Source organism: Mytilus californianus, unplaced genomic scaffold (assembly GCF_021869535.1).
Source record: "Mytilus californianus isolate M0D057914Y unplaced genomic scaffold, xbMytCali1.0.p SCAF_2, whole genome shotgun sequence".
Lineage (NCBI taxonomy): Eukaryota > Metazoa > Mollusca > Bivalvia > Mytilida > Mytilidae > Mytilus > Mytilus californianus.
The window spans coordinates 50,887,955-50,914,088 of record NW_026262668.1 but is presented as its reverse complement, the minus strand read 5'-3'; the positions used below and the strand labels follow the sequence as shown (position 1 = coordinate 50,914,088).

General features: G+C 31.7%; 1 protein-coding gene across 1 annotated transcript in view; it reads right to left on the bottom strand.

Moving 5' to 3' along the window:
- Positions 1-3,192: 3,192 nt before the first annotated feature.
- LOC127729960 (E3 ubiquitin-protein ligase UBR4-like) overlaps positions 3,193-26,134 on the bottom strand; it is a 144,755-nt gene continuing 121,813 nt past the window's right edge. Inside the window, exons 111-118 of the mRNA XM_052237959.1 lie at positions 25,305-25,438; positions 24,822-24,947; positions 23,258-23,452; positions 22,520-22,604; positions 19,353-19,492; positions 18,406-18,499; positions 7,657-7,816; positions 3,193-3,386 (exon numbers count right to left, since the gene is read on the bottom strand). Coding sequence (XP_052093919.1) covers positions 3,322-3,386; positions 7,657-7,816; positions 18,406-18,499; positions 19,353-19,492; positions 22,520-22,604; positions 23,258-23,452; positions 24,822-24,947; positions 25,305-25,438 — 999 coding nt within the window. The 3' untranslated portion in view covers positions 3,193-3,321. The remainder of the gene's footprint in view (positions 3,387-7,656; positions 7,817-18,405; positions 18,500-19,352; positions 19,493-22,519; positions 22,605-23,257; positions 23,453-24,821; positions 24,948-25,304; positions 25,439-26,134) is intronic.

The window sequence follows — 26,134 nt, the reverse complement described above, 5'->3', positions numbered from 1 at the left end:
AGAGTACAAATATCATATTGCATGGGATACAGTTATATAATCTACATATAAGAGTATACTGATAATTGAATTTCAAATAGTTTTGTGTGTAACATATCTGTACAGTTTCATGTGTGGTGAAATTCTGAACAGTTTTATGTGTTAATCATGTTAATAAATAAAGGAACAGTTTTATGTATGGTAAAATTCTGAACAACTTTATGTGTGGTAAAATTCCGAACAGTTTTTTGTTTAAGTAAAATTCTGATGAGTTTTTTGTTTGGTAAGGGATCATAGATTTATTCTTATGAGGAAGCTCCGAGCATGCTCGGAGGATGCTCGGAGCTTTTTCAGTAGGCTCTTCTCTGCAGTTTATATGAAAATAATTATCATGATCCATTAAGATGTCAATCAAATCTACACCACTTCTATAATAAGGAAAGTTGAGCATTATAGAGGAAGCTCAATTAACACCTGTGTAAACAACTGATCTATTCAAATACATTTTGCATGACATTTACAAATTATAGAAAAGATAAAAAATTCTTCAACAGTACTGTGTAATGCTTGGAAAGAAATCTCAAGTCTCCACAAAAAAGTGAAAGTCATTTAACAAAAAATATACAATTATTATATTTATTAATCATATCTCTTTTTTTATAATAAAAAAAATTCTCAAATCTTATAATTAGATGATATGATTTAAATATAGTTTATATTATATAATATGCTACATAAAAGTTATCAAGACACAAACAACAGTCAGGGGGCGATACTAAACAAGTTATTTTTTTTAGTTACTTATATTAATAGGTATTTTTTGTTTTTTTAAATTATTTGATATAAACTCAATAGTTATTTTAAATGTCAAAAGTGGACCAAATGTAGTTTTTAAGAATTTTTTCATCATTTCATTAAGTAAAATTAAGTATTTATCCAACTTGAGATGAGTATAGAGAGATTACTTTAAAAATAATGACAAAAATATTACTTTTATAAATTATTTTATACATCTTCGAAAAACTAAGCATACTTACAATTACATGTATTTAAGGAACATATGTAATTGTTTTTGATAAAGATTTCAAATTATAAATAACTTCAAGTCTTAATTAAATCACAAAGTTCCATCCATTTATATTTGTTCAACTATAAGATTTTAAAGGAAAATGTTATTTTAATAGCCCCAAGAGACCAATCTATGACCAAGAAGTGTGGCATCAGAAAGGCAATTAGTGTTTCAGGAGGATTTAAATAGTTTTATACTGCATGGGGAAAATAACCAGATGTGAAAATTTGTTAAAGCTTGTAAAACCTGTATGAATGGACACCTATAGAAATAATATTAACAGAAGTTACTTATTCATGATATATAAGTAATATTTGAAACAACCTTGTTTTCAATATAACTTGTATAAGTAATTTTGAAAATTACTTGTTTAAGTAATGCCCCTAACTATTAAAACAATGATAATTTTTTTTTTTATATAAAATAGCAAAGTTAGTTTTTTATAAAAAAAATTATGGCTACTCTAAGAAAGGTTGAGGAGGTAATACCACCATTGTTTTCCCTCTAGTACGTCTCACTTTAATTGTCATTTTTTTTATAATTGTGCAGATTTGGTTTTATTTTAAATAAAGAAGTGAAGTTTTATCCTGACCTGTACTTGAATGAAAATCTACCGTAATATAAAATTGTTTCCCCCTATCAGTCTTTGTTTAATTGGTATTTTTCCAAAAATATGTGCAGAATTTATCTATGTTTTAAATAAAGAAATACTTGAAATGAGTAAAGTTTTTTCTTGTCCTGTACTATAGTAATAAAACAACATAATTTTTCAGTGCATATTAGAAAGAAGACATCACCAGAATTAACCAACCAAATTCTATCCCCCTTTTTTTTTCTCTGTTTACAAGCTTTAGTAGCCATGTCCCCTAAAATTGCAAAAATATTTTATATAAAAAACTAACTTTGCTATTTTATAAAAAAAAATACCATTGTTTAGTTAAGGGCATTACTTAAACTAGTAATTTTCAAAATAACCTATACAAGTTATATTGAAAACAAGGTTGTTTCAAATATTACTTATATATCATGAATAAGTAACTTCTGTTAATATTATTTCTATAGGTGTCCATTCATACAGGTTTTACAAGCTTTAACAAATTTTCACATCTGGTTATTTTCCCCATGCAGTATAAAACTATTTAAATCCTCCTGAAACACTAATTGCCTTTCTGATGCCACACTTCTTGGTCATAGATTGGTCTCTTGGGGCTATTAAAATAACATTTTCCTTCAAAATCTTAGAGATGAACAAATATAAATGGATGGAACCTTGTGATTTAATTAAGACTTGAAGTTATTTATAATTTGAAATATTTATCAAAAACAATTACATATGTTCCTTAAATACATGTAATTGTAAGTATGCTTAGTTTTTCGAAGATGTATAAAATAATTTATAAAAGTAATATTTTTGTCATTATTTTTAAAGTAATCTCTCTATACTCATCTCAAGTTGGATAAATATTTAATTTTACTTAATGAAATGATATAAAAATTCTTAAAAACTACATTTAGTCCACTTTTGACATTTAAAATAACAATTGAGATTATATCAAATAATTTAAAAAAACAAAAAATACCTATTAATATAAGTAACTAAAAAAAATAACTTGTTTAGTATCGCCTAACTGTTGTATGTGTCTTGATAACTTTTATGTAGCATATTATATAATATAAACTATATTTAAATCATATCTAATTATAAAATTTGAGAATTTTTTTTATTATAAAAAAAGAAATGATTATTTTAAAAATATAATAATTGTATATTTTTTGTTAAAGACTTTCACTTTTTGTGGAGACATGAGATTTCTTTCCAAGCATTACACAGTACTGTTGAAGAATTTCTAATCTATTCTATAGTTTTGTAAAATTTCAGGCAAAATGTATTTGAATAGATTAGATGTTTACACAGGTGTTAATTGAGCTTCCTCTATAATGCTCTACTTTCCTTATTATAGAAGTGGTGTAGATTTGATTGACATCTTAATGGATCATGATAATTATTTTCACATAAACTGCAGAGAAGAGCCTACTGAAAAAGCTCTGAGCATCCTCCGAGCATGCTCGGAGCTTCCTCATAAGAATAAATCTATGATCCCTAAAATTCTGAACGATTATATATGTGGTAAAATTCTGAACAATTTTCTATGAAGGAAAATTCTAAACAGTTTTATAAGAAGTAAACTTCGGAACAATTATATATGAAGTAAAATTCACAAGCAAATGTCTTTATAAAAATATTGAAGCATCCACTAAAACAAAGTCTACATTCATGGCATGGAACTCATCAGTTCTGTCATAAAAGCTGTCGAGTCTGGTATATCTGATAACAAACCTGCAAAAATATAATTAAAATAATTACTTATAGTGAACACAAAAATACCATAGATTAAGTGTGCATTCATTATTGCAATGGTGAAATTCATAATTGTGTTGCATTATGGGAACTTCATAATTTAGCATTTATTTGTCTACTTGTCATTTTAAAGGACCATTGTGCATCATAATTAACAAGGATAGAGGTTGATTTCTATATTGTTCCATTGTTGATAAAAATGTGCTTCGTCGAGCGCAGCTAGATACGACCGCAGAGGTCCAACCCTGAACAGTTGGGGCAAAAATGGACACAATATTCAAGCTTGATACAGGTCTGAATTTGGATTGTTATTAAATATTTGACACATTATAGGTTTCTGACACAGAATAAATGTAGTCAAAGAACTTGAAATTGGTTATATGATTTGAATTTATATTCAATTGAAGATTTCTTGCTGTTGTGCAATACACTGTGCTGTTGCGCAATACTTAGTAAATCTGTTTTCAGACTATATACAAAGAATTAGCAAAATAAATTGTGACCCCCAATTTTTTTTTTGAAAATTGATAATTTCTTAAATCTTGAGGGAAAAAAAATGCAAGAATGATAAATAAAATTTCAGGAAATGCTGAATACAATTAATGCAATCAGAATTTAAAATGCCACACTTATTTCATTATATTTTTTCGCCAAAAATAAAAATGTTTCTCAATTCTCAAGTCGTGAAAGTACCGATAATAAAGTCTTATATATATAGATTCTTACATTGGTACCAGTGGATTATTGGATTTATCTAATCGAGATAGTAAAATTAAATAATTTAACTATCAAGATTGGATAAATCTAATAATTCACGAGGAACTATGTAAGAATCTGTTTCTCTAATGATTATCTAATAAATTATTAAATTGAGAATGGAAATGGGGAATGTGTCAAAGAGACAACAACCTGACCAAAAGAGCAGAAAACAGTTGAGGCCACCAATGGGTCTTCAACACAGCGAGAAAATCCCGCACCCGGAGGCAGGCTTCAGCTGGCCCCTAAACAAAAATGTGTACTAGTTCAAAGAAAATGGACGTCACACTAAACTCCAAAACATATAAATGAACTAAAATAAAAAAACATTTTTGATAAGCGAAAAATCCCCTTCGTGTGCCTTCCATATTCAACAAAGTTGTCAATTTCTCTAACACCTGTTAGCACATTTCAATTCATCCAATAAGCTGATAAAGGTTACGGCCCTTAAACTCAGCCAATCATCTTCTGAGATTATTGGCAACCACACGTTGACTACATCTTTTTATACAATGGGTCCAGAAAGGGTTAAATTGCCAAATAAATAGAGAAATAAAGAATATCATATAACTTTTTCAATATAACACCCTTATCAACCTGAGACACCAATATAATGCAAAGAGCTCTGCTTGATGAATTATATTGGTTAAAGGATGATACGAGTGTGATATTGAAAAAGCCATATCATATATATAGAGAATATCATATGGCTTTTTCAATATCACACCCGTATCAACCCGAGACACCAATATAATCCAAAGAGCTCAGATCGAGGGATTATATCGGTTGAGGGTTGATACGGTGTGTAATATTGAAAAAGCCAAATCATATACACTTTATTATATATATACCTCGAGTAGATGTTTTTTATGTAACATGACGTCATACAGATTAGGGGTTTGACATGATGTCATACAGATTAGAGGTTTGACATGACGTCATACAGATTAGGGGTTTGTTAAAAAGCCTGTGCAACAGTGACTGAAATTGATGACGTGACGTCATACAGATTAAAGGTGTGATAAAGCCTTTTCAACTGTGACTGATATCAATATCATCACGGATAGCTGATACAGCACGATTGCCGTTGACCGTATTTCACATACAATTTATCTGTATTTACTACTAAGTATATAATAAATACATTTATCTTATTTAGACAGTGACAACATTTTTCCATTTAAACATTTTGTCAAAGGAGTGGACAATTTAGGGTCAATTTGACTCTAAAAATTATTATATACCTCAAGGAAATTGACACAATGCTATACAGATTAGGGGTTTTATAAAACCCTAATAAACTGCTTCGCTGAGCGCAGCTGGATACGCCATTCAGAGGTCCAACCCTGAACAGTTGGGGCAAAATTGGACACAATATTCAAGCTTGATACAGGTCTGAATTTGGATTGTAATTAAATATTTGACATATTATAGGTTTCTGAATAAATGTAGTCAAAGAACTTGAAATTGGTTATATGAATTGAATTTATATTCAATTAAAGATTTCTTGCTGTTGTGCAATACACTGTGCTGTTGCGCAATACTTAGTAAATCTGTTGTCAGACTATAAACAAATACAGTTCAATTAATTCTCAATGTCATATTAGAAATTTATGAAAATGTAAAGGGAGCTTACACCAATAGATATAAACAATTCACCAAAGTTTCATGAGAATTGCTGACAGCATTTTTGAGTTATTGTCCGAAAATTGGAAAATCCCCCCTTTTTTAATGAATAAAACCCTGTAACTCGGAAACGTAAAATCTAAAATATATAAAAACCAAAAGGGAGCTCATGACAATAGATATAAACAATTCACCACAATTTCTTGCAAGTTGGTGAAAGCATTCATGAGTTATTGTCCGAAAACTGGAAAATCACCCTTTTTTTAATGAATAAAACCCCATAACTCGGAAACTTAAAATCTAAAATTTATAAAAAACGAAAGGGAGCTCACGTCAATAGATATAAACAATTCACCAAAGTTTTATGCAGATTGGTTAAAGCGTTTTTGAGTTAATGTCCGACATGTTGACGACGGACGGACAGACGGACGGACGGACGGACAGACAGACAGACGGACAACGGTATACCAAAATACGTCCCGTAAACGGGCGTATAAAAACTGTGACTGATATCGATATCAACATTGATGGCTGATATAGCAAGATTGCCATTGATTGTATTACACATACAATTTACTTGTATTTACTACTTACTAAGTATATAATAAATACATTTATCTTATTTAGACAGTGACAACATTTTTCCATTTAAACAATTTGTCAAAGGAGTGGACAATTTAGGGTCAATTTGACTCTAAAAATTATGTGTGTTACAAACTATCCCTACTTAGCAAAAATAAAATTTGAATTTATGCCTTTTAATAAAACTTTGCAGTTTTTGTTTAAAATATATTCTTTTTATGGGTCTATCAGCCATAAAATGACAAGTTAATCCAGTAAAATATAGAAATTACGCAAATTATTGACTATGTGACTTGTAAATGCTTAGCAATAATAAAAAGCACGACCGTCATCCAAAAAAGTATTCACACAGGAGGTATATTTTTTGTTTATGTATTCACTGACAAAGATTTTTAATGACACAATGTTAGCTCTACGCTAGCTCTATGCAAACTTAGCCCAAACTGTTTCCGAAGTTTATCTATTTTTGACAAAGATCTGTCACATTAATGATGTCACAATCACATAGTGTAATCAAGGAATGGCTTATATTTACATTTTCTGAAAGCCATTCTTTTATAGTTTAATAAAAGAAGAGAGTTACCAATGTCCCCCATGTTGCTCATATTTTATATATCCAAGAGCAATAACTAAAATAATCTGAATTTTTTTTGTTCTTTAAAACTTTTTATATATCTTAGAGAAAAATAGGCTTGAGAGCAAATACAATGCAATTTTCCATATAATTAATATTGTAAAGGGGTATTAATCTTTTAAAAATAATTGATCGGCACTGATTTTCTAACTTGTCTGATACAAATCTATTATATAAGTATCATAACAACTTGGCGAGAATTGTACACAATACAGTGCTAACAATGCAGTTTTCCATATAATGAAAATTTCCAAGGAGTGCAACTTTTCTAAAAATAATTAATAGGCACTGATTTTTGAAGTTGTCAGAGACATTCCTGATATAAACCTATAAACCTATGATGTAAGTTTCATAAACATCTGGCAAGAATTGTACACGAGAGAGCGTTTACAAGAACAGATGGACAGATGACGGACAGACACCTGATATTTCTATTTCCCCGCAACGTTCCATATCAAAAAGTGTGCAAAAGTCAAAAACACTATAGAAATATTTGACAAAACACAAATTTCAAGTTAGGGGATTGAACTCCAAACAATTTAATTTTTGCGCTGGTTGACCTAAAGATATTTACATGAACATCGGATGATATCAATACAGCCTATGCCTTACTGCATACTACTAACTTCACTATATGATAAAAAGACTTACCTAGAACATCAATCACTTCAGCCACAGACTCACACGGCAATAACTCGTCTTCATATCCACGTAATACTTTATCACATGCTTCAATAAGGGGTTTATCATTGTTACGAATGTAGTCAGCCAAAGTACCACTCCAATTGCTATCTGCAGGTACTGTTACTTTCTGTAAATGTATATACATGTAATCACAATCTTTCAGTTATAAAACATTGATAATACATTGTACTACATATTGCCACAACTGAATGATAAAAGAACCAATAAACAACAGCACAATATTAATCATTCAAAAAACTAGTAATATAATTTTCGTGAATCTTCTGTTTTATAAAGGAAAAGAAAGTATGCGGTGTATCAATTCATGACACAAAATCACTACACACATATGTAAATACCAATAAAATGCTCCTCTTGATATGACCGCAGAGGTCGAACCCTGAACAGTTGGGGCAAGTATGGACACAACATTCAAGCTTGATACAGCACTGAATTTGGATTGTGATTAAATATTTGACACAGCATAGGTTTCTGACACTGAATGAATGTGGTCTAAGAACTTAAAATTTTTTAATTTACCTATTCAAACCATATCATTATTATTTGCTTTTATATATAAATCAGAAATAACCAATTTAAAATGGAAAATTTTAAATAAAAAAAAAGGAAAAAAAAATCCCTCCCCCAAATTTTTTGAACCCCCTTATGATTCATCACCCCCAAACTCAATCCCAGCCTTCCTTTTGTGGTATGGTACCTTGCAGTACAATTTCAGAGAGATCCATACACTTGAACACAAGTTATTGTCTTGAAACTAGAAAAATGCTTGTTTTTAGGCCCCTTTTTGGCCCCAAATTCCTAAACATTTAGGGCAATTACCCCCAAACTCAAACCAAGCTTTCCCTTTGTGATATGGAACTTTGTAGTACAATTTCATAAAGATCCATACACTTACACACAAGTTATTGTCCTGAAACTAGAAAAATGCTTGTTTTTTGCCCCTTTTTTGCCCCTAATTCCTAAAATTTTGAGGCAATTACCCCCAAAATCAATCCTAGCCTTCCCTTTGTGGTATGGTACCTTGCAGTACAATTTCAGAGAGATCCATACACTTGAACACAAGTTATTGTCTGGAAACTAGAAAAATGCTTATTTTTGGCCCCTTATTCCTATATGTTTTGGGCAATTACCCCCAAACTCAATTCCAGCTTTCCCTTTGTGATATGGAACCTTGTAGTACAATTTCAGAAAGATCCATACACTTACACACAAGTTATTGTCATGAAACTAGAAAAAGGGGCAAAAAACAAGCATTTTTGTCGAGCCTGCGACTTTTGTCGCAGAAAGCTCGACATAGGGATAGTGATCCGGCGGCGGCGGCGGCGGTGTTAGCTAACTTCTTAAAAGCTTTATATTTTAGAAGGTGGAAGGTCTGGATGCTTCATACTTTGTATATGGATGCCTCATGTTACGAAGTTTCCGTCAGTCACATGTCCAATGTCCTTGACCTCATTTTCATGGTTCAGTGACTACTTGAAAAAAAGTTCAGATTTTTTGTAATGTTAGATTCTCTCTTATTATAAGTAATAGGATAACTATATTTGGTATGTGCGTACCTTGCAAGGTCCTCATGCCCGTCAGACAGTTTTCACTTGACCTCGACCTCATTTCATGGATCAGTGAACAAGGTTAAGTTTTGGTGGTCAAGTCCATATCTCAGATACTATAAGCAATAGGTCTAGTATATTCGGTGTATGGAAGGACTGTAAGGTGTACATGTCCAACTGGCAGGTGTCATCTTGACCTCATTTTCATGGTTCAGTGGTTATAGTTAAGTTTTTGTGTTTTGGTCTGTTTTTCTTATACTGTATGCCATAGGTCTACTATATTTGGTGTATGGAATGATTGTAAGGTGTACATGTCTAGCGGGCAGGTGTCATCTGACCTTGACCTCATTTTCATGGTTCAGTGGTCAAAGTTAAGTTTTTGAGTTTTGGTCTTTTTTTCTAAAACTATGTGCAATAGTTCAACTATATTTGGTATGTGCGTACCTTGCAAGGTCCTCATGCCCGTCAGACAGTTTTCACTTGACCTCGACCTCATTTCATGGATCAATGAACAAGGTTAAGTTTTGGTGGTCAAGTCCATATCTCAGATACTATAAGCAATAGGTCTAGTATATTTGGTGTATGGAAGGACTGTAAGGTGTACATGTCCAACTGGCAGGTGTCATCTGACCTTGACCTCATTTTCATGGTTCAGTGGTTATAGTTAAGTTTTTGTGTTTTGATCTGTTTTTCTTATACTATATGCAATAGTTCAACTATATTTGGTGTATGGAAATATTTTATTATCTATTTGGCAAATAGATCTGATAGTCAAAATATAACGCTTTATTACAACTGTCACATAAACTTAACATTAACCAAGTAAACTAAACATTGACCAATGAACCATGAAAATGAGGTCAAGGTCAGATGAACCATGCTAGGCAGGCATGTACAGCTAACAATTCTTCCATACAACAAATAGAGTTGACCTATTGCTTATAGTTTAAGAAAAACAGACCAAAACACAAAAACTTAACACTGAGCAACGAACCTTGAAAATGAGGTCAAGGTCAAATAAAACCTGCGTGACTGCCAAATAGATCATAAAATATTTCCATACACCAAATATAGTTGAACTATTGCATATAGTATAAGAAAAACAGATCAAAACACAAAAACTTAACTATAACCACTGAACCATGAAAATGAGGTCAAGGTCAGATGACACCTGCCAGTTGGACATGTACACCTTACAGTCCTTCCATACACCAAATATACTAGACCTATTGCTTATAGTATCTGAGATATGGACTTGACACACCAAAACTTAACTTTGTTCATTGATCCATGAAATGAGGTCGAGGTCAAGTGAAAACTGTCTGACGGGCATGAGGACCTTGCAAGGTACGCATATACCAAATATAGTTGAACTATTGCACATAGTATTAGAAAAAAAGACCAAAACTAAAAAACTTAACTTTGACCACTGAACCATGAAAATGAGGTCAAGGTCAGATGACACCTGCCCGCTAGACATGTACACCTTACAATCATTCCATACACCAAATATAGTAGACCTATGGCATACAGTATAAGAAAAACAGACCAAAACACAAAAACTTAACTATAACCACTGAACCATGAAAATGAGGTCAAGGTCAGATGACACCTGCCAGTTGGACATGTACACCTTACAGTCCTTCCATACACCGAATATACTAGACCTATTGCTTATAGTATCTGAGATATGGACTTGACCACCAAATCTTAACCTTGTTCACTGATCCATTAAATGAGGTCAAGGTCAAGTGAAAACTGTCTGACGGGCATGAGGACCTTGCAAGGTACGCACATACCAAATATAGTTGAACTATTGCACATAGTATTAGAAAAAAAGACCAAAACTCAAAAAATTAACTTTGACCACTGAACCATGAAAATGAGGTCAAGGTCAAATGACACCTGCCCGCTAGACATGTACACCTTACAATCATTCCATACACCAAATATAGTAGACCTATGGCATACAGTATAAGAAAAACAGACCAAAACACAAAAACTTAACTATAACCACTGAACCATGAAAATGAGGTCAAGGTCAGATGACTCCTGCCAGTTGGACATGTACACCTTACAGTCCTTCCATACACTGAATATACTAGACCTATTGCTTATAGTATCTGAGATATGGACTTGACCACCAAAACTTAACCTTGTTCACTGATCCATGAAATGAGGTCGAGGTCAAGTGAAAACTGTCTGACGGGCATGAGGACCTTGCAAGGTACGCACATACCAAATATAGTTATCCTATTACTTATAATAAGAGAGAATCTAACATTACAAAAAATCTGAACTTTTTTTTCAAGTAGTCACTGAACCATGAAAATGAGGTCAAGGACATTGGACATGTGACTGACGGAAACTTCGTAACATGAGGCATCCATATACAAAGTATGAAGCATCCAGACCTTCCACCTTCTAAAATATAAAGCTTTTAAGAAGTTAGCTAACGCCGCCGCTGCCGCCGCCGCCGGATCACTATCCCTATGTCGAGCTTTCTGCGACAAAAGTCGCAGGCTCGACAAAAATGCTTGTTTTTTGCCCCTTTTTTGGCCCCTAATTCCTAAAATTTTGAGGCAATTACCCCCAAAATCAATCCCAACATTCCCTTTGTGATATGGAACCTTGTGGTACAATGTCAGAGAGATCCATACACTAACACACAAGTTATGTCTGGAAGTTACAAAAATGCTTATTTTTGGCCCCTTTTTGGCCCCTAATTCCTGAACTGTTGGTACCATAACCCCCAAAATCAATCCCAACCTTCCTTTTGTGGTATTGAACCTTATGGTAAAATTTGATAGAGATCCATTCACTTAAACTAAAGTTAGAGTGCAAAAACCAATGTGTCTTCGGACGACGACAACGACGCCAACATCATACCAATACACAACCGTACGGTCGTATAAAAACAAAGGAACAGTGCAGTTATTGTCGCTATTCATCTCAAAGTCACAGTTAGGCCTTCAACATGAAGCAAAAACTCCTACCTGACTGAAGTTTCAACCTAACATCAGTTTGAGGGGAATTCTTTGCTATCTGTCAATCAACCTTCAGTACTTTAATAGGCTTAATGTTCATGCAAATGTTTTTTATACAAAAAAAAGGAAAAATTTATTTAACTTTTCAATTTAAGCTCTACATTCAGGTTGTTTGAAAATAACAACAACTTCATTCATTTTACCAGAAGTGCATTTGAGATTGTAAATTTATTGAGAAAAAAGAGTGGTTTCCAGGGATTATTTCTCATGCAAAGCCTTGGATAAAGCATGCTGGGTATGAAAAATTGAGAAAGTTTAAACATGGGAAGCAAACACCTTTAATCTTTGGCACATGTATGCCATCATTTATTTATCTGTACGTCTCTAGGTTGACAACACTATCTTCTACTAAATTGACAGCTGAATAAACAGAAAATTGTTCTTCTAGTGGCATTCATTACATCAAGTATAAAATAGAAACATGATAATTGTTTTTAAAAAATGATGTTTCTTTATTGTAAATAAATGCAAATAAAGAAACACAATGTGAAAGAAATTCTTAAGAAATATTAAAGAATTTTTTTACTTTTTTTTTGAACATTTCAACTCAAATGAGCAAAAAGAATATTTCAAAGGTTAGTGTTTCAAATTAATTTCTGCCTCTCTCTCACTTAAAATTTCATTAAACTTTTTTCTTCCAAATTGCCTATTTTCTTTCTCTTCTATATACCAAAAAATATTAAGTATGTTTTGTTTTTTCTGTCCTTCATCTAACAGATAAATATCTACAAACAATTTCAATGATATAACTGAAAGCATCCAAATACGGTATACAACCAATAAATTGAATTTAACTTTTTTTTTTCTGTCATTCATCAAACAGATAAATATCTACCAACAATTTCAATGCTCGTCACAGTTAAACAGAAAGCATCCAAAAGCTATATACCTCAATAAATTCAATATTTTTTTGTTTTTTTTTCTTTCCTTCATCAAACAGATAAATATCTACCAACAATTTCAATGCTCGTCACAGTAAAACAGAAAGCATCCAAAAGCTATATACCTCAATAAATTCAGTATTTTTTTGTCTTTTTTTTCTTTCCTTCATCAAATAGATAAATATCTACCAATAATTTTGTCACTGAAAGACTGAAAGCATCCAAAATCATTTTATTTACAATATTACTTTTGACAAAATTTTTGGTGACAAACAGAAGAATGTTGATCTGTTAATCTTGACAGTTATACAGCCTAGATTATCTGTAATCTTTCATGACAGATACATACAGAGTAAAATATTTATCTGCCGTAATATTTTGATAAATTTATCCAAGTAACATCTTTACTATTTGTTTAAGCGAAACGTCCGATTCCGTCACTCGACAGGTCGTATTTAGAAAAGTATGGCATACAACAGGTTTTGTTGACAGAATTAGATCCCTGGTAATCTCCGAGGTGCTGGTAAGAAAAATCGGGAATTAAACTAATGGTATACACCTGTGTTTCCGTAGATAATGAGGTATGGAGGGAGGTAAACAAACACTACCCTCGTACACCTACAGATCATGTTAAGGCTTATCTGTATTATAAAAGTGTGAATCTGTTCAGACGGTTAAATCTGTTTAAATATTACCCATTCAGAATTGACAATGTATCTAACAACAAACATGCTCAACACAATAGAACAAGACTGACTAAAATTGAATCTCGGATATTGCATTACGTAACTTTTATTCATTTACATTGTTAAAACTATATTTAATTGATTGAATTTTTCGCCAAATCATAAAACATATGTTGCTGTCACAACCATTCTTATATTAAAAGTACAGTATTTACAAGAAAACAAACCTAGATCACAGACAAGTTGACTTAAAATATAAAAACATTTGATTTTAATTGGAAACTTAAATTTGGGGGATTTAAAAAATAATACGTCCCGTAAACGGGCGTAAAAAAATACATATATATATATAAAATGGGCTTGCTCCTCTTGGGAAAAAAATCTTTAAAATCTAACTTGTTTTTGCAAAAGCAAAAAAAAACAAAAAAAGTTTTTTAAATTAAATATTTTCAACACTATAATATATAAAAATTAAAAGTGTTCCATTAAAAAAGTTTATATGTCTAAAATGTCATCTGTTTAAAAACAGACTATGTTTGATTAAAATAAAGAACATGAAGAAGTAGCAAAACTTTATACTTTAATCATTTCTGATTGTAAAAGTTGAAAGGTCTTTTTTTTTTAAATAATAAAATAATGGTTGAAGAAATTTCACAAATATCAGGACTGCTTTCAAGAAGAATCAAAACAAATAACTTTGAAAATTTTAAAATAAACAAAAAGAACTTAATCTCATGGTCAATGTCATATGCTTTATTTTATTTTTGTTATGAGCTTATTTTATCTATTAAAAAAAATGTTATTTAGTGGATGAAACAAATCAACAGAAATTCATAAATGTGGACTAAAAACTAAATATTCTATAATACTGTCTTAATACATGTATTGAGAGTGAGTATTCTATAAATATCTACTATAAAAAAAATTTAAGGTAGATTATTTTCAACTTATTTTTTAAAGCACTTTTTTTTTGTTGCAAAAAAAAATTATCTCAACTATTGAAATAACCTGTCATTGTATAGAAATTGTGGTTAAACTAAATAAAGTAACATTTTTTTAATGAACCTTCTATAAATCTATATAAGAGTTGGTAAAACTTCAAAGAATTTATCTGATAATGATGTTGTCAAAACAGTTTTTAATATAAAACTGAATATTTCTTGTGTTTGTGAACATGAATCTCCACTTTTGCTTTATAACTGATAAAATAAACAAAAATTTCCTCATTTTTCATGACATTCAAAGTGACTCACTAAGCTCAAAAATGCTTGATCATGTTTACCATAAATTATAAAGAGGACAACACTTTCCCTATCTACGTAAGATTTTCTATTCAATTTTTATAAATTCTTCTTTCATTCAACTTCTTTATTTTGTGGACAACAAGTAAATTAAGGAAACGTTCTACAGAAGAAATTTTGTACATGTATTTGTGATCACAACACGATATTGACACTTTCAGATCTATTGAGATAATATAAACACCATCGAAATCCTCCTTCCTTCAAAGAACCCCTTCCCCTTGTCAGCTTTTGTCACCTCAAAGATTTACACATATCAATGGAGCCTAGATACACAAATTTTTCTTTTCACAATTTGAATGGAGACAAAAATAGATAAAACTTTATAATGAATCAATTTATCCAACATTTTTAGTCAAAAATAATTGCATACATGTCATATGACATTCAGAGGGTGAATAAATCATTTTTCAATACCCGGTATATATTTTACTGTTAGAGTTATGAATGAATATGACTCAATCTGCACAACATTTTAACAAATTTCTTGTCCATTAATGACCACTGTATATGACTTTTGTTGTCACTGGATGTCATTTACACTATTTTGTGAAAGAAACATCACTTAAAAGCTTTGGAACTCACTTATTCAGCATATAAAAGAAGCAGTGGTTTATAAGTTTCAAAATTCAAGTTTTATAACTTTAGATAGAGCAAATCATTGGTCAACTTTAAGTAATCTCTATATCTATAAAACATAAAACAGCTTCTATAATGAGCACAGAGAAATGCACTCTCTTTCTAAATAATACACCTCATATACCAAAAACAGGATACCACTCAGCATGGGACCTACTTGCGATGGGTGACAAAATTGAAAAACCTTTTATTCAAGATCACATAACCCTAGCCCCATATAAATTATGATTTTTGACAGTAATATTGTCTTACACAAATCTATTTTTACATTTTCTCGTAAATTTGATCTTGACTTGAGACCAAGTGACTTGAAAATCAATAGAAATCTTTCTCTTCATACTTTTATTATATGTGACCACATATCCAACTAAGGTTGCAATCCTGTATATAACATCCTGATACCACTTTTCTGCACAAGTTTCCATCTTTTTTTTAAAAAACTTTAACCCTGACCTTGACATAGTAACATAGAAATCGATAAGGGGTCTTCCTCTTTATCCCTTTTTATATGTGACCACATATCCAATTAAGGTTGCAAAATCCTACATCCTATAACCACTTTTCAGCACAAATTTTGGTCTTTTAAAAAAAAAATTGACCCTGACCTTCAACATAGTAACATGAAAATGGATAAGGATCTTCCTCTCATTATATGTAACCTATACCAAAGTAAGTTTGCAATTCCATATATATAGTATTTAATTAAGCATACAGAATCAAATTTTCTGCGCAAATTTCTGTCTATTTTTAGTAACTTTGACCTTGACCTTTTAGTTATAGACCTTAAAATCAATACACCTTATCGCTATTTATTCCAATCGCGAAAAGTTCTAAAACTACACAACTCTTTCAAACCAATTGAAGCTATTTCGGGCCATGTTTAAACAATGTACTGTGCATAAAAATTTTCAAAGAGTTTTGTTTAAACCATTGTAAACACTTCAAACAAAGCCTTTTTCTAACTTGTGTTTAAAAAATTGGATCATAAACTATACAAATATCAAAATGTTCACTTTCTACAGGTTTTTTGCCCTTTGTTCTTGCGTCACTTGACCCAAACAGGAAGTTGTTTAAGTGACTGTTTTTTCTGGATTGGACTAAATAGCTACAAGGTGTATAGGACCCTTGCCTCACATTATGTAAGTAAGATTGCAATCCTATATGTAGTACATGTATTTGATAAAGCATTGTGAAACCCCTTTTTTCCATAAATATCATTCTATTTTTGGTACTTTGGCCTTGATTTTTGATATGTTGGCCTCAAAATCCAATAGGATCTTCCTCACATTGTTTGGGATCATATATCCAAGTAAGGTTGTAATCCCATTTAAAGTATTCGAGTTAAATAGCATCCAGAAGCGAAAATGACTCACAGACTGACAGATCAAAGCCTATCTATCCAAGCAACTTCATATTGAGGGGTATGATAAGACTCAAAAGGAGACTGGTTTAGGTAGCAGTACTTATATATACTATCTACCTTTTGGGTATGATGTTAAGGACATGTAGTAGTAAAATATCAAAGCAAGGCATCATACCCGGTAGTATTAGATTGATAAGACTACAGTGTTTGATATATCAATATCTCACTTTGAGTGTTGAGGGTGATCCTCTGCCAGGTCAAACCAAACACTTTTAAAATTGATATTTTCTGCTTCTCAACTACTTTTGATTCATTATTATTCTTTGAGTACAAATTCAAGTGGATTTCTTAGGTTGAAACAACCATGAATTAAAATGTTTAAAGAAATATAAATTACCTTGTATTGAAACTTTTGCAAAACCACAAAAATAACCACCCAGGAAAATAAATGAATTTGTAGTAATCATGCAACATTACAGAGTATGAGCAAACAGTCAGAATAATATATCAGTGTAGGGCAAAATGCCTGCTACTGGACTGTTACCCTGTGAGCTAGCACATTTTTTAAAAATACCAAGCTAAGAGTGTCTATTTAGTACAAATCAGGGTTCATATTCATATCACATTGACATGTTCTAGTTCCAATATGCATGTAATATTTGCCTCTGGACTTAAAAAACCAATCCATAATCATCATTATCATAAATATCTCAAATAATATACACCTTTTCAACATAATTCTAGGTACATAGAAAATAAATGGAGAATGTGTCTATGGGCCACAGATGCCCCGCCCCTGCTTGTTAATATGCATGAGTCAACTTCCACATGCAAGATTGACGTAGCTAAGACCGTTTTGTGATTATAAGCATAAATTTCATGACATTTGGTTGAGGCAAACTAAAGTTAGAGAAAGGAAACGAAAAATTCAGTAATTTTTATGTTTATAAAGGGGCATAACTCATGAACGGAAAAAGTGACGCCACCCAATTTCAAACTTGATCTGTGTTTTATGGTAATAAGCATTGTGTATAAGTTTTATAACATTTGGTTGAGGCAAACTAAAGTTAAAGAATTGAAACCAATTTTGAGAACAAACATGATGGACGTACAGGACGGACAAGGGTAACACTTAATGCCCCCTCCGCTAAGGCGGGGGCATAATAATGTTTGACCTGATTAAGTAGTCCTTATAGTAGTAAAATTTGCCCCATAATAAACGAGAACTTACCTTGAAAAGTTTATCATACACCATGTCTACTATACCAAAGAATACAAAATATGGTTTGTATACACTGTACTCCAACACTGTTTTATTGGATAAACTGTGGAAAATACAAATAAAATCATTTACAATTTGATAGTGCAGGATATAGTGTATATACAATAAAAAATTAACACAGCATTTCTGAATTTAATTATTGTTATTTCATAGTATTTCATAACTTTTCATCAAAATTACAGCTCTTCTATAAAAGCATGCAAAGCAAACCTTTGATCAACTTGCTTTCTATGTTTGTTTGGATGTTTGTAAACAAAATGTAGGTAGTCTGTTTCAGTCTGTTTACTATATAATGGAATTTGATTGGACAATAAACATTAACTTCATTACATGTCAATTTTTATTGTCTTATCAAATTTCAGTATATACAAAACAAGACTGAAACCCCGCCTACCTATTGTTTGCAAACATCCAAGCAAACCTAGCAAGCAAGTTGATCAAAGGTTTGCCTTGCATGCTTTTATAGAAGAGCTGTAACTCTGATATAAATTGATGAGATATCCCATTTTACTTCTTTTCCAAGGAAACAAATACATAAATTAATCAGTTAAAAAATAACAATAAATTAACAATAAGCTTAATTTGCAAAATAAATAATCTAATAGCATTTTGTCTGAATTTTTTTGTCCATTTCAACAATTTCATGGCAAACTAAATATTTTCCACAACATGTCAGAAACTGATGCTATTCCATTTTGCATTCCTAATTCCAATAAATTAAAAAGTTCTGTGGCCCAACTGCCCCTATAAATGAGCAGTGAGCAAGAATCCAAGGTTACAATCTATTAATATATTACTTTTTTCATTCAAGCGTCGCTGATGAGTCTTTTGTAAACAAAACGCAAGTCTCACATAAAAAATATAAGCCTGGAATTTATGACGAGTTTAAAACTAACCTTGGCGATCCAGTGGCAGATTGATGTCTAGCTTGGGCCAGTACCAGTAATCTCTTGAGTAATTCTACTTTAGTATCTTTCCACATACTATAGGGATGTATATGTAGTGTCATCACAGTCCAATATAATGCTCCTTCAGTCTGTAACAACATTACATCAACAACACTTAACTAACATGGAATTATTATTACTCGGATGACCTTGAGGAGGTCATCCAAAGTAATGTCATGGAAGTTTCTGTGTGTGCTTTTAAGAATGCTTTACTGTGTATAAATCCGCTGACCTTATCGAGTGCAAAATGGAATTCTTTATTATTCGTAGGATACTAATTTTTGTGAATATATACCAATTTTTGTGAATATAGACCAATTTTTGTGGATATCATGGGTAAAGGATGACCACAAATTTCAAAATTAAATGTTCACCAAAGTACAAATTTTCTATAGGCTAGTATGCAAACTTTGGTAAAACCACAAAATTAAATATCCACAAAAATACAATTTTTCCTCTCTCCACAAAAATAAATGAATCCACAGTTTGATAATATTGGAAAGTGGGGTTTTTTTTTTACGGAGTTTAAATTTCATGAATTCAAGGGCAAAACTGTTTGAGGTTTTATATTTATGTTTTTCTTGTCTATGATTCAGATCTTCTTAAAAGATCAAATTAATGCAAGGAGATATTTTCATGATTTTAAAGAAATGGAAAAATAAAGAAAAATTAAAAACCAGAGGAAATCACACAAAACACCCAAATCAAATGTAACAAGACAATTGTAGTGACAAACATGAAGTTTACAGAATATTTAAAAAAAAAAAAGAAAAAATATACAAAACATCACATTTTCTAGTTAGACTTATGTTCTCTTTTTAAAAACAAACTCTATTAAAACCTGGAGTGATACCAGGTGTTCTAGAAGGATAAGTATGAAGTTTTTATGGAATTTCCTGCACTGATCATCAAATCCCAAAGGATATTTACATACATGGATGTCCATTTGTGATAAATAGGTTCTATAAATCCAGGTTTCAAATCAGCTTCATAGTGAAATTATGACTTTAGGGAATTGCAAATACATTAAAACTGTCACCCACTACTGGTAATTGTATTTTGAATCCATTGTTTTTTTCATGATTTCTTAATCTAAACCAATGTATATGTACAATGTAATCAAGATTACAGTATATTTTAAAAAAAAATAAATATGGGACGTACGTCTGGACAGACAAGGGCATACCTGTCAACTGACCCGGATCCTGCGGGTGTGGCCCGACATTTTCACAATTCTGAGGGGTCACCCGGAACACCCGCCGGGTGACCAAATAACCAGGGAATTTGGAAAAAAACCCGTTTTCACCCGGATTCCTTAGCCTTCAGACTGATTAGATATAAAGTGATTTCAATGAAATACTGGCAAATTCGTAATTCTTCCTGGACAAGAAGTTCAACTAGCTGTGTAAACTCAGCTCAATTGACCCATTTCAGTGCATGGCTTCACTTGACAGCTTTGGTGTCGAACACACTGTTAATTAACACCAGTTACCTTAGCTTTAGGTCGTAAATAATTTGTGTATTTCAAAGTTGTTTTAAAAACAATTTGAGTTACTTCCCCTTTTTTGTCAATTCACAATATACTCCTTAAACTTATGTTTTTTTTTGTAAAAAGATTAAATCTAAAATGAATTGAATGCACAAACGTATCAGAATAATACTTTAACTTATTGTTCTACTTTAGAACAATTAAAAATAAAAGTTTTGAAAATTACTTTTTTCATCTATACCTCCTTTAATTGTTTAACTTTATTGTATTATACTCTAATATCGACATATGATATTTTCAACTGTTTAAAAGCTGCACAAATATATGAAAAGGAAACACAAATTGGCACATTGTATGCCATGGAATGAATATGAACTGGAATTAAGGCAATGTAACACAAATCTATCAATGGCCTCCAGGTGCAATGAAATAATAATTTGTACAATTTCAAATTACTTAACCATGTGGACATGTTTTGGAAACTTTGATATAAATTATAAGAAAAATGTCCCTTAAATACTGAAATTCAGCTCGAAAAAGTTTGTACGCGTTATGACCTGAGATTTCATTCTTCTTTGCAGGTCATCACCTGCATTTTCATTGCCATAGGTTGACAGGTATGCAAGGGTAAAACTTAATGCCCCCTCCGCTTTTGCAGGGGCATAAAAAGAAGAATGTGTCTAAGGACACGAATGCCTCTGCATAAGCTTTGTAATGTAAACAAGTGAAACTGCGAGCTACTGCTCACTGATGATACACCGCCAGCCCAGGAAGTTGTTGAGTGATGAAACTGAAAAAGCATCACACGATATAGCTGACTTATATAAACCCTGAAACCAAATTTCAGAAATCCTCATGATGTAGTTCCTGAGAAAGATGCGACGAAAAATATTCATGAAACGGATGGACAGACAGGTAAAACATTATACCCCACTTTTTTAAAGCGGGGGTATAATGAGACGGAAAGATGGAAGGACGGATAGACTGAAGGAAGGACGATCAAGGGTAACACTTATTCCCCCATTGCCTACGTCAGGGGCATAAAAAAAAGTCTTGAATTCCATCGCCAACAAAAATTGAATGTCTAATGAAACAAGCTTGCCATTCCATCTTCCAAACTATGGATTCTTAAGGCTCTATGGACCAATGATTTTACCAAAAATTTTTGAAAATTTTGCACTTAACAAATGAATTCTTCTACAGTACTACCTTGTTGAAGGCCCTACTTTGGCCTATAATGGTTTACTTTTATAAATTGTGACTTGGATGGAGAGTTGTCTCATTGGCACTCATACCACATCTTCTTATATCTACTTATCGAAAAAGGTAATTATTTCTAATTGACATTATTGTATGCACTACTTTCCATGAAAAAGTGTTGGACATGAAAACAAAATTAAATACACATTCAAAATTTATCTTTAAAACCACTCAAACTGATTCACATGGTTCAATGAATATTATTTTACTAAAAATGTGTTGCAATTATTCAAATATTAATTTCTACATTTTTCTCATTATCAGTACAAGATAAACTTTCTTTTTCATCATCAATAAAAACGAATGCCACAACAAACACAAACAGTAAAATGATAGATTTTATCCAAAGAAAGATAACTCTATTTACCTCATAACTATTTTCTAACCATTTTTCTTTTGGTAGAGTAATAAAATTGTTGAAGTTCTTCTCTTCTCTTCCGACAGATCTTGTTCTATAAAGCACAGTAAAATTTAAAAATCATAATTCAAATGATACACAGGGCACTCACTTTAAGTACACAATACAGATAGTAACAGTAAACCTGTCCCAAGTAAACTTCTTTAGATCAGGCAATTTTGTTCCGATACATTTCTGAATGTTATGTAAATGTTTAGACATCTTTTAACTTTATCAATAGAACCATAAGCTCTCATAAAGATTTGTTTTTAGTATATGATAGCCCCAAGAGGAAAGGGTAGCAAACAGTTACCGTGCAGGGTAAAATATCTTTAACCATACAATTTTTTTGATTACATTGTAGTCAGAATATGTTATGGGTTTTGGTCATTTTTGAAGTCAGTACATGACCTATAGATTTCTTAGTTCTTTTGTGAATATTCTCATTGGCAATCATGTCACATCTACTTATTTTCAAATAGATCAGACACAAGTTGCACAACTTGGTCCTATCTTTTCCAATTAATAAATTAATAAAATGTCATCAATTATTCGACGTCAAAACTTCCAATGTAAGAACCTTAAAAATTCAAGCCCTTTTTAAACTTATATTGATAACATATAAAGAAATAATAAATGTAAATACTTATTCGACGTCAAAACTACCCATGTAAGAACCTTAAAAATTTGAACTCCTTATAAACTTACGTATTGATAACATATAAAGCCATATGTATCATGGCTGGCAGTACATGCATATTACTCTGTCGACCACCACCACCACTTTCTTGACTAAATGACTTCTCCTGGGCAAACTTAAGAATGAGATGTTTAACATCGTGTATGTTGTAAGGATAACTAGGATCTCTGATTCCTGTACAGTCTTGGATATATGTGTTGTGTCTGAAATGAATAAAAGATGTTAACATCGTGTATGTTGTAAGGGTAACTAGGATCTCTGATTCCTGTACAATCTTGGATATATGTGTTGTGTCTGAAATGAATAAAAGATGTTAACATTGTGTATGTTGTAAGGGTAACTAGGATCTCTGATTCCTGTACAGTCTTGGATATATGTGTTGTGTCTGAAATAAATAAAAGATGTTAACATCGTGTATGTTGTAAGGGTAACTAGGATCTCTGATTCCTGTACAATCTTAGATATATGTGTTGTGTCTGAAATAAATAAAAGATGTTAACATCGTGTATGTTGTAAGGATAACTAGGATCTCTGATTCCTGTACAGTCTTGGATATATGTGTTATGTTTGAAATGAATAAAAGATGTTTAACATCGTGTATGTTGTAAGGATAACTAGGATCTCTGATTCCTGTACAGTCTTGGATATATGTGTTATGTTTGAAATGAATAAAAGATGTTTAACATCGTGTATGTTGTAAGGATAACTAGGATCTCTGATTCCTGTACAGTCTTGGATATATGTGTTGTGTCTAAAATGAATTCAAATATTAAAAGTACAAAGAGAAATTAGGTAACTGCAGTAACAAAGTTGAGAATTAAGTCCTGAACATCAGTATATATCTGCAAAAAGAGAAAACTAATATACTGAAGGCCTTCCTAATAATCTTGCTGGGAGACCTTAAAAAACTTTTTGTAACATCACTGTCCCAGGTTAGGGGAGGGTTGAGCACTCACAAACATGTGTATCCCCGCCACATTCTTTATGTGCCTGTCCCAAGTCAGCAGCCTGTAGTTGAGTGGTTTTCGTTGGTTCATGTCTGTCATATATGTTTTTCGTAAACTGTTTTGTCATAAATTAGGCCGCATCTAAATTGAATTGTTTCATATTTTTCATGTCTGGGCCTTTTATAGCCGACTATATGGTATTGGTATTTCTCATTGTTGAAGGCTGTATCATAGTATGGTTGCCTTTAATTGCTTACATCCACTTCAATTCAACTTTGATTAGTTGTCTCATTGGCAATCATACCACATCTCCATATTTTTATATAGAAAGTACCTAAATGGCCATAATGGATGCATTTCATTTTTAGAGGCAAATAAACAGTGGATTAACTCTCAAGTGAAATGCACATACTTCACTTCAAATCTTTTATATAATTAAATGGAGAATGTGTCCATGGTACACAGATGATGCCCCTAATGTTATAAAGGAACAAAAATTCAGTTGAGGCAAACTAAAGTTGGAGAACTGAATCCAATTTCAGGATGTATTTTAAGACGTACGTACAGATGGACGTTCAGATGGACAAGGGAAACATTTAATGACGAAGAAGATCTTCTAACCTACCTTGCAAGACAAGTGGCAAATGCTGATTCTTGGACTTGAGGTCCCCAAAGGGGCAATAATCCATTACATTTAGTGTTGGCATTTTGTAAGGCTGCACTTTCCCATTCTTCTCTTCCTCTGGCATGTCTGTAACGAAAAATACATATCATTACAAGACATTATTCTATTTTGGTTTGTCTTTTAAAAACATGTACAGATATTAAAGCTTACATTCTGGTCACATAGTAACAGTTGTCTCAGGTTATGTTTAAGTTATCATTTATCAAACTTTACACAATCATATTTTTCAACTTGTCAGGAATTACCATGAACAAAATTCATATCATGCTATTATCCAACAAACAATCACCGTCATAAGCAATAAGGTTTGAAATCCTCAATATTCTGTCAACAATTTAAAGATATTATAATTTTAAAAGGGACACAATACAAATCTTATAACATTTTTTTTTTCATTAAATCATGAAAACTTCCAATCCTCACCTTACAGCAGCTGTATGACAGTCTACATGGATGACATTAAAATGTGACACTGTAGAATATCCTATGGCTTTACGTGGCTTGTTATCAAAATCATCAAGGTTTACTCTCTTGGTAAAAGTATAAATGGCTAAAACCTGTAAAATTACAAAAATTAATAAATCATTCTTTTAAATTTCTTTTTAGACCAGAAAATCTCTTTGATTATTGTTTTATAATTCATAACTAATATGTATAAAATATAAACAAACTTGGCACATGAATGAAAAATTAACCTTTAAATGATCTGAAAATGATTCCAGTTGACCTTATCCTAGAACTTGTAACAATACAGCACAATTTACAATTTCAATATATTTTTTAAAAGTAATACGAAACAAATCTGATGACATTTTTCTTATTTCTTCATCATAAAATTTTAAATCTTACATATCACAGAGACAGGTCACCCTCACAAGTAAAAAACAAGTACTGTGGATTCATTTATTTTTGTGGGTACAAGTTTTTGAGGATTGAGGAAAAATTGTACATGTATTTTACTGGATATTTAATTTATTGTTTTGAAAAAGTCAGCATACAAGTCTATAGAAAATTTGTACTTTGTTGAACTTTAAATTTGAGGTTTATCTTTATCCATAAAATCAATGAAAATTAGTACCCCACGATTAATTGATTGTTGGTAGCTTAACATCCAGTGGCAAATATTTCATGCATGTTCAGGACGAGAACAAATTAACAATAAATACAATAGATAGGTCCTGTAATAGAGGCCGTCTGGGATGAAGGTCGGGGAAATTTGGACTGCCATGGGAAAATGAGGGTAAATTGGATAG